This window comes from Pezoporus occidentalis, unplaced genomic scaffold, assembly GCF_034315485.1.
Source record: "Pezoporus occidentalis ecotype Australia unplaced genomic scaffold, CSIRO_AGI_Poc_V1 ctg70, whole genome shotgun sequence".
NCBI lineage: Eukaryota > Metazoa > Chordata > Aves > Psittaciformes > Psittacidae > Pezoporus > Pezoporus occidentalis.
This window is the reverse complement of record NW_026916053.1, coordinates 1859369-1871385: the sequence shown is the minus strand read 5'-3', so window position 1 is coordinate 1871385 and position 12017 is coordinate 1859369. Positions and strand designations below refer to the sequence as shown.

At 54.3% G+C, this 12017-nt stretch overlaps 1 protein-coding gene across 1 annotated transcript; it reads left to right on the top strand.

Annotated features, from left to right (window-relative positions):
* The first annotated feature begins 3081 nt into the window (after positions 1–3081).
* PI3 (peptidase inhibitor 3) lies at positions 3082–3995 on the top strand. The gene is made up of 3 exons (XM_062642252.1): positions 3082–3240; positions 3387–3548; positions 3753–3995. Exons 1-3 carry the CDS (start codon positions 3177–3179, stop codon positions 3755–3757), a joined length of 231 nt encoding a protein of 76 aa, XP_062498236.1. The 5' UTR covers positions 3082–3176; the 3' UTR covers positions 3758–3995.
* The last annotated feature ends 8022 nt before the right edge of the window (positions 3996–12017 follow it).

Here is a 12017-nt window from a genome sequence, read left to right as displayed (position 1 = left end):
GGGTAGTGCTGATTTTAAACACTTAGATAAAGAAATTCCTAAACACTTCTTTTATATAAAGAAATTTCTATCCTGACAATAAACACCCTCAAGATTTGTATGACCTGTTCCTCTCCTTTCGGCTGGGCTGCAGGGCCACAGAGGCATCTCTGCATCAGCAGAAACGATGCAGAGGACAGAGCCCTGGCCTCGGGCTTCGAGGAGCTGGTACATGGTTACCTTCTGTGTGCTTGAGACTGGGATTTGGAGCTGAGGAGCAGGAAGATGAAGGCAGGACCTGGGTTGGGCTGTGGAGCTTGGTGGGACTGCTCTGGGGAAGGGAGCTGGGAAGAGCTCAGGCACTTGTTCTCTGAGGTGAAGAGTAGCTTTTCCCACATGCAATTGAAAGCAGTGGTTTCCCCAGCTCAGCATGGGATTTGATGGCTTGCGAGGAGGGCTCTTGTCCTACCTGGAATGGACTGGGGCATTTGTAGCCGCCTTATATCTGTTTACTGGGCTGCCAAATGAAGCAGTGATGATTAACAACCACGTAGCGCTCCTGTCAGCCCATATCATACCCATCAGCCCCACATCCTCTCATGCACCCCATAACCCCCATCCCTCTCACCCTGCAACCCAGCAGACAAGACGGGGGGGGTGGGAAAGTGCTGATGGTCACAAGCCACATCCGAGCCATATCCTATTGCTACAGAGTGCAGGAACCAATCTGCAGGGATCCCAAATCTGCAGTCCCAAATGTGGGACTTCCCTGGTGTATGCAGCTCCCTAAAACATACAGTAACTGCAGGGGAAAGGAAGCAATTAGCTGAATTTGGGGCTTAAAAGCAGGCTTGATTAAAGCAGATAATGGCACTCCCTAAGGGCATGAGTAAGCCTCAGCTGGCCCAGTGTGATTTTGGCAAATACTAGGGGAAGTTGTAGACCAAGTGGTGCTCGGCTGGCAGCGAGATGGAGAGGCTGGATGACGGCTGGCAGCTTGGACGGGAAAAGTGAGAGGGGAGAAGGAGCAGCAGAAGCCAGGCATCCACTGAGGTGGGATCTGTGGGATCGCATTTGGGAGCAGAGCCTCATTAATGGCTTTTCACTAGATGGCACCAAACACCAGCGTTAATGAGGGTCCACTGAGCTGGGGGCACCCCCTTCTCCCGAGCACCCTGAGGTGGTGGACGTGGCTTGGGGACAAGCGGAGCATCCTCAGCCATGAGCTGGGGATGAATGGATGGATGGAGAGACAGATGGATCTCGGGCTGAACACCTTCCATCACCTGGCAGGGGACAAGGGCTGTTTTAGAGGGAACAAGCTATTCCTCATGTGCTTTGTGCACCCTGCTAAGGCTGGGGCTTGGTATGGCCAAGCCCTGAGCTGGGTGACTGCTGGTCCCTCCGTACCATCCCATGGAAATAGGGACTGAAGAGCCCTTGCCTGGCTGGGAGCTTCAGCCAGCAGCACCCCTGGCACTGCACAGCTCAGGCCTTGCTGCCTCAGGAGAAGGCTCTGGAAGTGCATTCCATGGAGGAGATGAGCAGTGTGGGATGGGGACAGCTCTGGAGGACGCTGGAACAATGGGTTCTGCACATGTGGCAGAGTATAACACATGGACAGCAGGCGGTCCTGTGCACAGAAATGCCATGGTCTGGCTTATTCTGTGGGAGTTTGCAATAGAAGCATGGTTCTGCCTTTCCACACTATGAACTTCCTATGGATAAAGCACTATCAAAAGTCCTTCAGCCAGATCCCAGCAACCAGCTGCATGCCAGAGAATCACTTAGAAATCATCCAATGCTTATATTTCTCATTAAAAATGCTAAATGGTTGGTGCTCAGCTCAAACTCTATTTGGGTTGGCTAAATATCCTCCCAGTTATTTATTAAATGCCTTCACAAAGAGCTAAATACAGCCACAAGGTCATTAGGGAAAACGGACAATAATTAACAGAGATCCAGTAAATTAAGGCTCACAATGCCCTGGATGCAGAGCAGGGCTCCAGGGCAACGGCTCAGGGGCTGCACGGAGCAGAGGCTTTCCCTGCTCCTTGCCCTGCTTGGTTGCAAAATCAGGGGCTACCCCAGCCTGCCCTTTGCAGAAGCACTGGGGGGGGGATTTGGCTGCAGGTGCCTTTCCCTCCCAGGATGTTCCCTGTGCCTTTTCCGTTCCTGCTAGCCTCAGAAATCCCAAGCAAAGGTTCCAGGAACTTGGTATTGCACAAGGCAATGGGGGCCATTGGTGGGAAATGGAGTAATTTCCCATTGCCCAAGAGCACCTAAAGAAAACAGCTTTGCCTGGAGGGGAGGTCCAATCTCCTTGGGAGGGAGGAACAGATGGAGGCCTGAATGCTGGTGGGGTCTTTGCCATCTGAGCAAGGACTATAGCCCCTAATCTCTACAGCCAGCTAAAGCTGGGCTCAGTTCTGCTGTCCTTGCGCCGCGCAGGGATTTTTGGCTGATGACAGGGCCGTATGGAGCAAATTATCCCACCCTGGTGAGGCCAACCACTTCCTTTCAGCACTAACCTGCTTCCTACATGGCAGCAGCCTCCCAGGGAAGGGTATGAGGTTCAGGTAACCCCCACAGAGCTTGGGAAGAACTCACTCCTGGCTAAGCCAAAGCTGCTTTCCCCACAATAACTCTCACCACCATTAGGGCAGGAACCAGGAGTGTTTGGGGCAGGTTTCCTCCATAAAAACCTCAAAGGATCATCCCTGGGAAGGCACAGGCAGCCCCATGCTGATCTGGATCATGCTGTAAGGTCTGGTTTACAGGTCCACATGGAAGCAAGGTACAGAGAGAAACCCATATAAAGGACCTCCGGGTTGGAACGCAGCATGGTCACAACGGTTTCTCCTGGGGAAGCATTCCTGGCCAGGAGAAAGCAGCCCCACTGCCTCCAGCCTGCTTGAGAGGCAAAGCCCTGGACAATCGCTCCTTGGCTTGTCCCTCAGCCCCAGGTGTAGCTGCAGGGCACAGTTGTGCAATGGAATAACTGCTTTTTGAGCAACTGGACAACCCCAAGTGTATCTTGTGCAAAAGATGTCCGGAAAACACCATGCAACAGCAGAGGAAAAAGCTACAAACATCAGCACATGCCCAGCCCCATTCCCTGCCCCCATCCTCCCCAAGGCTTTAAATGCCCATGTCCCCCATCTCTCCACACTTACACCTCTCAGGGACACAGCAGCATGAAGTCGGTGGCTGCTCTTCTCCTGGTAGGGATGCTCATCCTCTGGACGGAGCTGCCAGCAGGTAGGAGATGCCCCGGATAAGGCACAGAGAGGAGATGCACAGGAGTAGGGAGGGAGCTGTGTTAGCAGGGATCCTGTGGGATGGGAGAGGAGATGGGGGGCATCTTTCTGAGGCAGCCCGTGGCCAACACCTCTCTCCTCTTGCAGGCAGCGCCTGGTCCTGCCCTCCCGTCCGCTACCACTGCATGATGCAAAACCCACCCAACAAGTGCCTCACCAACCGGCAGTGCCCGCGGTACAAGAAGTGCTGCCCATCCTTCTGTGGCAGGAGATGCCTCTCGCGCCCATCCTACCCCCCTTTGATCTCCGGTAGGGCCTCAGGAGCTTCCCCTCCTGCACCCATCTCCCCAGGGAGCAGAGCGGGGATACAGCAATGGTGGCTCTGGGCATGGAGCCGTGTCCGGCTGCCGGAGCCCTCCACCGTCAGTGGTGGGGTGATTGATGGCCACACTCTTGGGCTGGGGTTACTCTGAGCACCAGACCCAGCTTGTTCTTTCCTTTCCCTTTCCCCAGTGTAAGCTCCTGCTCCCAGGACAGACCAAGGCGCCTTCTCAGCGTGCCCGAGCCACATCTGGCACCAGCTAGCTGCACATACCTCTGCTAAGGCTTGTCCTGCCCAGTGCTGGCTAATGGAAGGATGAGAACAGCCACCAGCCATGCTCAGAGACCACCTCGGCTCTAGGATCACCGCTGACTGTGCTGCAGTGCTACCACCTCCCCACTGCTGCTTGAACAAATAAAAGAGCTTGTCCAAGGGATGCTTGTGACGGGTGACTCCCTTCCCGACCTCCTCCTGCCTCTGTCCGGGCCCATTCTCCCACTGCTGCTTTCACCCTGGAATTTCTGCCTAGGGAAGAGGATGAAAACAGATCAGCTGCACACCTAGAGTGTGGGGAGGGGCTGGTTTGAGGGGTGAGAAATCCATCCAGAGGCATACAGATCCCAGGAGGAAAGGGCAATGGGAAGGGGCTGGTGCAAAATACGATGGGACACTTTAGAGGATGCTCCTGGCAGGGTGGGGGTGCTCTGGAGAGCAGCATGTCCATCCCCCCCAACCACTCCCCACAGGGCTGATTGCCTGGCTGGGGGGGATGCAGGAGGCAGATCCCTGCAAGCACTTGGGGCACACCTGGAGGGCAGAGGAGGGGGTTACATAGACCCAAACCCCAGCTGGTGCTGAGCCCCTCACTGAACCTGAGCTGGTGGTGAAAAACTCAGCTAAAAATTGCCTGTGAAAGCCTGCAGGCAGGGCACAAACCCACAGCTCTAAAGGGGCTCTTGTACAGCCGAGCACTGGGGCCAGAAAGAGCAGGAAATGCCAGGAAACATCAGCAGGAGAGAGTGTGTGCAGCCCGAGGGACCTGCCCAGTGCAAGAGCAGAGCCAGGCATTGCCACATGTGCTGCAGGCGCAGAGCATCCCCCAGCCTGTGCCGATGCCCAAACAGCCCCTCCCCAGCCCCATAGCTCACACATCCCACCATCATATTCTGAGCAAGCAGCCCCAGCCCAGACTGAGAGAGGAGCCTGGTTTGTCTGCATAGAATAGAGAGAACAGAGAGGAAGATGAGCAAATCCTGGGTAACAGGGGGAAAGGAGCATTTGGGTGGTAGCAGGGAGGAGGCGCTTTGCTTCCATCACCTTCAAGTCCTAAGCAGACCTCATAAGCTGCCCAGCTCCCATTTGCTGCTGCAAGGGCTGAGCTAATGAGCCCCACTGCTAGGCATGAGCAAGGCTTCTGGAGAGCAACACAAACTGGCCAGATAATAAAACCACCCACAAATACATCAGGATAAAGCCTCTGGCTGTGGGATCAACATCTCATATGGCCCAAAGCAGAGACTGGATGCTTCCTGGCCAAGGCTGGGAAGAGCATCTGATGGAGCAAGTCCTTCCATGGGGATCACCATGGAAGAACTAGAGGGAGGCAAAGACTCAAATTATTCAGTGACCAAGAAGGAGGAAGTCCTCTTATGGTGAAAGGCCACTTCTGTGCTTAGCAGCCAACGGAGGGAAGGCATAACTGCGTGCCAGGAGAGGCTGAAAACACCAGGTGATCCAGTAGGACAAGGGCTGGAGCTCAACAGCCACATTCCATGTAAAATCAGACCTTGCTTTTGACCAGCGCCGTGTCCTACCAGGGGGAAACTCCAGCACCCTTACACCAACCCACCCCAGCGAGCAGGAAGCCCTGTGGCCGCACAAGCCATGGGGTGATGGGGCAGATCCCCAGCACTCCCCAAACCATCCCCTACCCAGGCAGCCCAGAGAAGCCTCATTACACCTCCTGCCAGTCATTAGTCACAGACCACAACCCTCCCTCCTCCATCAGGATCAGCTATTATCAGCTATTAAGCAGGCATTTCCATACAGCTGCCTAATTTGATAATGCTGCAATTATCTTGGTTTGTTAACAAGATTAAATTGCTAATTGGTTTGATTAAGCACAGAGCTGCAGGCATGGGGTATCTCACAGCTGGTTAGTGCTTATGGTCACACACAGCTGGATGGTGGAGCAGCTCCTCCACTGAGACAAGAGCAAGGCAGCAACACAGGAGGGGTTCATCCTCCCAAAACTGCTGCCTGGTGTCTCCACATCTCTATGTGATGGCCTGGAAAAGTCCCTCTTCCTGCCCTCTGACAGAGCCAGCTTTGCCCATGTCACTGCCGTCAACCCAGCTGCAGGCCCAGGCAGGCAGGAGATGGCTTTGGGGCTAGAGGATGCTATGGGGACGTCTGGTCTGCTTCAGTCCTGCAGCGCTCCCAAACAGAAAGCAGCAAGTTAGAAACCCCGAGGCAATGAACCAACTGTGAACATCCACCTGCATCAAGAAATCCTCCCCGCAGGCACAGACCCCTACCTGTGTGCACAGCACTTCCAGCAACACCCAGCTCACCACCAGAGCCGCACTGGGGAGCTCCCATCACAAACCCACACCTCCCCGTGCAGGCAGCACCCAGCTGGGAGGAGCTGGGCAATGCACCACGACATGCATGGTCACTGGATGCGGCAAGCTCCTGGCAGCGTGCTTTGACTGAAACTCCTTTGGATCCAGGTCTCTGGGGAGGAAGGGGATTCCCCTCTGCACCCTAGGTATGTGCCAGAAACACAGCAGGAAAAGCAGAGACAACCCAAACATCCATCACAGCATGTCACAGCCCCACTGAAGGGCAGGGAGCCCTGCCGCTTCTTTGGCATGCGGCAGGTCTGGCTTCACCTTCTCTCAACGCTGGGGGTTTGGGGACTGCTGGACCGAAGGAAACATTCAGTACTCCCTGACATCCGGAGTGGCTCCCCAGGGAGCCATCATCAGAGGCAGCCTTGCTCCCCATAGAAATGTACTTTGGTCCACTCTGAGGTGGAGACAGGGCAGAGGATGGAGAAGCGAGGTCCCACCCACAGCACACCCAAGCACCTTTTCAATATTTTCCTGGAGTCTTTCCCCTGCATATTTTATGGCTCAGGAGACCTGGTGCTCAGGGTCTGAATACAGAGCAGTTTGGTGCTCGGGAGCGATGCAAGACCTTTCCAAGAGATGATTCGAACTAGCCTAGTAAGAACTACTACAGCTTTGAAAACCCTTTGCAAAGGGAGGGTTATTCAGCTCGCCTGGCCCAGGAGCAGGAAGCTGCAATCCCAGCAGGATGCAGCAATCACATCAAAATCCAGAGGAGAAAATACCCCAGGAGGAGCAGATTCACTCGGCAGCAGCTCTGCCCATACTCAGGTGCTACATGCAGCCCTCATGGCCTCTGCAGAGCAGCAGCAGGATTTCCAGTGGGTAAAGGAGCCAATACCATGCCGGTCCCCACCATAGAAGAAATACATACAAGCAGTCCTCGCACTGCTGAAGGTCAACAGATGTGTAAATTCACTCTGTGCCTCCTTCTGCGGGGTGATTTATAGAAAACTCAGCTCCTTGCCTGGACCAAGTTCCTCTCCAGCAGCAGCGAGGGGTGGTCAGAGCCAGAGCTGCCTCACACCAGCTGATGCCCTCCAGCTATTTCTTTCTGAAGACACAGGGATGCCCTTTTTGTCCTCAGGAACTTTGCCCTAAACATGCCTTAGTTTGCCTGGCCAGGTTGCACCAATAACCCTTTTAGGTGCCTTCCCCAAACACAGTGAGAACACACAGCACTAGACCCACAGTGCTGGGAGGGCAGAGCTTCAGCCTTGGCTTGCATGGTGGAAGGAGGCTGCATTTGCACCTGGGAAGCTTTGAGGCAGCCAGGATGGAATCAGTCTGCTCTGCCTGGCTCAAGCACATCAGCCCAGCTGTGCACTGCAGCAGGCCTCTGCCTGGTGGGGAGCCCCCAGAGCAGCAGGGTCTGGCAGGGGATGGTGCCATGGTGCGAGGATGCCAGAGCAGCCCACTGCAATGTCTCTCCTGCCTGAAGTGCTGCCAAGCCTCACAAGCTGCTTGTGATGAAGCCCGTCGATCTGACACAGAAGCAGCTCTGCATGCCCCATGACAGCCAAGAGCCAGCAGAGCTGTGCCGAACTGCTTGGCTCCATCCCTATTCATCCCAGCAGGAATCCTCACCAGGCTGCTCTCCGCTGCAGCCGCACAAGCCTGCACACCCAGGAAGCCTGTTGGATACTGGCAGGAGTTTCCTGAGCCAGGGACCCAAAAGGGAAGGAAGGCATTAAAATGAGGCCCGGCAGCACCCTGGGGCTGAGGGAGATCCCTGCATGGCAGCAGTCTCTTGTGCCCATGCAGAAAGAGAGCAGAGAAGACAGAAGTATCTCCCATCTGCACTAAGGCACTCTGTATGAAGGCATATGTGAGAGCTCAGCAGGAGGCTGGGCAGCAGCACAGGCAGGGCTGCCGGGCTCCTCTCCCATGCCCTCTTTGCAGGCTCAGCTCCAGGGCCAGACCCGCAGCCTCTCTTCAGGCTGATGCCTTCATTCAGACAAGCAGCTGGGATGTTAAGCAAAGAACAGCTCTAGCAAAGGCTGACAAAGCACTTGAAGACTCACACAAAGCAGCTTACAGTGAGGAAAGAACCAGAAGCAACCAAAGCATCTTCTGTAAGCACCTGCCTTGCAATAGTCCCTGCTCACACACCAAACTAACACACAGTTCCCAACTCATGGCCCACACACATGCTCTGGGCAAGGTCAGGGTCATAAACTCACCATCACCCCCAAATCCACCAGCACAGCCATCAGGGTACCCACACATCCCCTTCCAAATGGGGCCACTTACCTGCAGAGACCCTCCCCACTGAAACCACTGCCTCCTCGTAGCAAGGTGTTGTGGAAGAAGAGGGTGGGCTATTCATGTTATAGGGCAGCCCAGATGAGCTCAAGCCACTCCCCAGCTCCAGCTGAGGAGGGGAAGTCATTTCCCAGCTCCTTTGGGCCCCACATGGGCTCCTCGTTAGCACCAACAGCATCACACAGGGAAATTCCTGTCTCTTCAGCCCTGCCTGTGCCAAGGCGCACACAGATGCTCCTTTCCCCAACAACTATGTAGGTTAATAACATGCAATGTGATTGCAAGACACAGGGAAGTGCAAAGCTATGTCAATATTTAGCTTTTACACGTTTGGCTAATTAGAGAGCAACCTGTGATTCCCTCGGAAGGAGGCACGGCTGCTTCGCCCCTCTCCCTCCCCTTCTGTGTGTTCCCAGTTCAGATGGGATAAACGTCAGCTCATTCGCCAGTCGCAAGCGGTCTGTCCCAAAATGCTATTCCCAGGCACTGGATGTCAGAAATCATTATACTAAATAAAGCTTCATGAATGATTCATGGAGCTGGGTTTCACATTAATCAGGGGGAGATGGGCAAAAGCAGCACAGCATCACAGACCGCCCTGTCGTGTTCTTGCACAGGCAGGCAAAAGGAGAGGTTTGGACCTTCGAGGCACAAATTAGGGCTACGGTACTAATCAGAGAAACACCCGGGTCCCAACACGACTGGAGCCTGACCGAGCAGAGACCAAAAGCACGCAGTGGGCCATTGCCCAAATACCTTTCTGCTTCAGGAGCTCCTGTGACTCCATCACATTAATGAGCCCAGGGCAGCCTGCTGCTGCTCCGAGCACAGTCAGAGATGCACGACTGCTTTTCATATTAATCCTGGTCTCCAGCACGGGGCTGGGCCAGCTCTTGGGTCTCACGTACTGAATCCCTGGCTCCGTGCGCTATGGCCACTCAAAATAGAATGTTGGTCTAATTTATCACCAGGAGGCTTCCACGCTGCAGGAAAACGGGGTGTCTGCCTGGGTGTCACACTGCGCTCCAGCACAGGCTGGCCACCAGTGGGCATTTCCTTGGGACACAAACGCTTCTTCCACTGCTCCAAGACTTTGGAAAGAAGGTAGATATGTCCTGTCTGGGTACCCAAATCTACCTAAAAACGCAAGCCCTGAACTCTGTAAATCAAAGGGAGAGTGATGTGTGCCCTCAACATGGCAATGTTGGTGGAAGGAGGTGATGAAGATTGGGATCCCATGTGTATGTTGCAGGAATGAGGGCCCATGTCTCTCCCAACCAGCCAGCGAGCTCTCATCCTTAGGTCTCTTTCTGCATCCCTGGCTGCTCCTCTGCTGCTTGCTCAAATAATCCTGGTTAAAAACCCTCAAAGCTACAGTGACAAGATGCCAGGCCAGCTGTACGGCAGGGAAAAATCTATAGCTGGCATTCCCAAATCTGTGCTCTGACATGAAGACAGCAGGGATTCTCTGTGCAGCAGTGGAGGAGTATCTAACAAGAGGCCAAGGAGCCATCAGACACCCCTGCTACCTGCCACAGCTTCACAGCCTTCCTTGGGCCATGCAGTAATAGGGTCAGGATAAAGATGCTGTTTCCCTGAGACAGTGGATCCTGAAGATACTTCCATCCCATAGCAAGCACAGATGAGGGGATGGCATTGGTGAGAGCAGCAAACCTGCCCTGGGGCTCTGCCTCTCCACCACAGCTGGGGACAAAGAGTGTCCCCTGGGTTTGGGTCCCTTCAGTCTCCGCCCAGCTGTGGTGACACAGCTAGAAATGTCAAGCCAAACCTATAAATTGCTGATGAATTGTCACTATTGTTGTTTTGCAAGTAAAAGTGCCCCAGTGGCTTTAGGTTCTTGGAGAGCACCAGGCTCCTGTTGCAGCTCTGCCTCCAGCTTCATCTGTGCTGGCAGGAGTGTGAGTATAGACAGAATTACACTCACGTGAGGGGAAGAAGCTCACCCATTGCTGTAAGGGTGCTGTATTTTGGGCCCCTACAGGAGGCTAGAGCAGTGCTGGAGGCAGTGAGAGGGGCCCTGATGTCAGAGGGTCTTCAGGCTCTGAAGGATGCTCAGGGGCTTGCTGGCTTCCTTCATTCTCCTCCTCCTCTTCCTCCTGCAGACACCACCTCTGCATGGGCAGGACACTTCAGGCCAAGGAGCAGGACTTGGTGCTGATGCAGCTGCAGCATCAGCAATCTGCCCCATGGGATGATGGAGTGTGGGAGGATGAAGATGGGGAAGAAGATGGAGGATGAAGATGGGGAGGAAGATGGTGATTGTAGGGATGGCAGCCCCAGAGCTGATGGTCCTTACTCCCCTCCTCCTGCTCAGAGGATGCTGCCACCATGGCTCAGCTTTCCCTCCCCATCATCCTGCTGGCTGGCTCTGGGGAGAGGCAAGGCTGCACGGGGACAGCTGACAGCATGGGAAGGAGAAGCCCAAACCCATCCAGCCAGAGCAACCCCCTCCCAGAGCTCATGGGCGGCCTGGGGGGCACAAACACATCAGCGAGCACAGAAACCACCAGGGAAAAATAAAGTATTAAGGAAAACCCATGTATTAAGTCTTTGCCAGTGCGAATCTCAAGAGCAGGCTTTTGCATCTGCCCTAATTTAGCTCTTTCTCTCTGGAAAGGACTATTTGTGAAATGCTTTGTGTCCATGTCCCTGGCATTAAACAGCCCCTGTCGGTATCTGGCTCCACAGATCCCCCTGCACTCGCAGGTGTGCCAGCACTCATCTCTCTCCATCCCATCTCCTATGTGGCACATACCCAGCAGCTCTGGCCTTTCACAATGGATGTCCAAGGGGCTGAAAAGTGCTTGAAGATTTTTCTTTCAATTAAAGGAACTTGCAGGCATGCTATATTTGTACGTACATTCCCCTATTTATTTAATTTATTGCTACATCACCTATTAAATAAAATAAGGCAGAAAGAAGAAAGGAAGGGAGCTGCCACAAGCTGAGCGCCTTTTGGGATGACTCACTGCAGCACTGAAATGGCTGCTGGCTTCAGACTCACCCTGCCTCTGCAATTTGCTTCCAGACTGCAGAAGAGACCATGGTGAGAGGTTTCCTCCTCCCATCCATGTGTTGTTGCTGTACGGTCATGGACAAAATCCCCCCCAGGCTTCGGCGGCAGGAGACCTGCCTTCCCCAGGAGAGGAAGATGGGGGCAGACATGAAAGGAAGAGATGGCAAAGTGCTTCCAGTTGACCTGATTTTCTGCCTGTTCCTGTCTTCACATCACTGCCAGTTAGTTGAGGAGTGGTGGTGGATGCACAGGGCTGGCCCGTGCCGTGAGGAGCTGCACCCTGCCAGCACGGCTGCAAACCCCGCTGTGTAAGGGCCCTTGCACCTCAGTTTGCTGGGAAGGAGCCTTAAAATGGGAGTCTCCTCTTCCTGCCACAGTTCGCCAGTGTCAGTGTCAGGCCAGCAAGCTCTGGTTGGCTGATGGAAGAGTCAGGCCTTTCGCTTCTGAGTTTGAGCAGCAAAGGGGAAATTCACCTCAGGTGCCACTGATGCTGCAGTCAAGTCCCCCCCTGAAGGATGCTG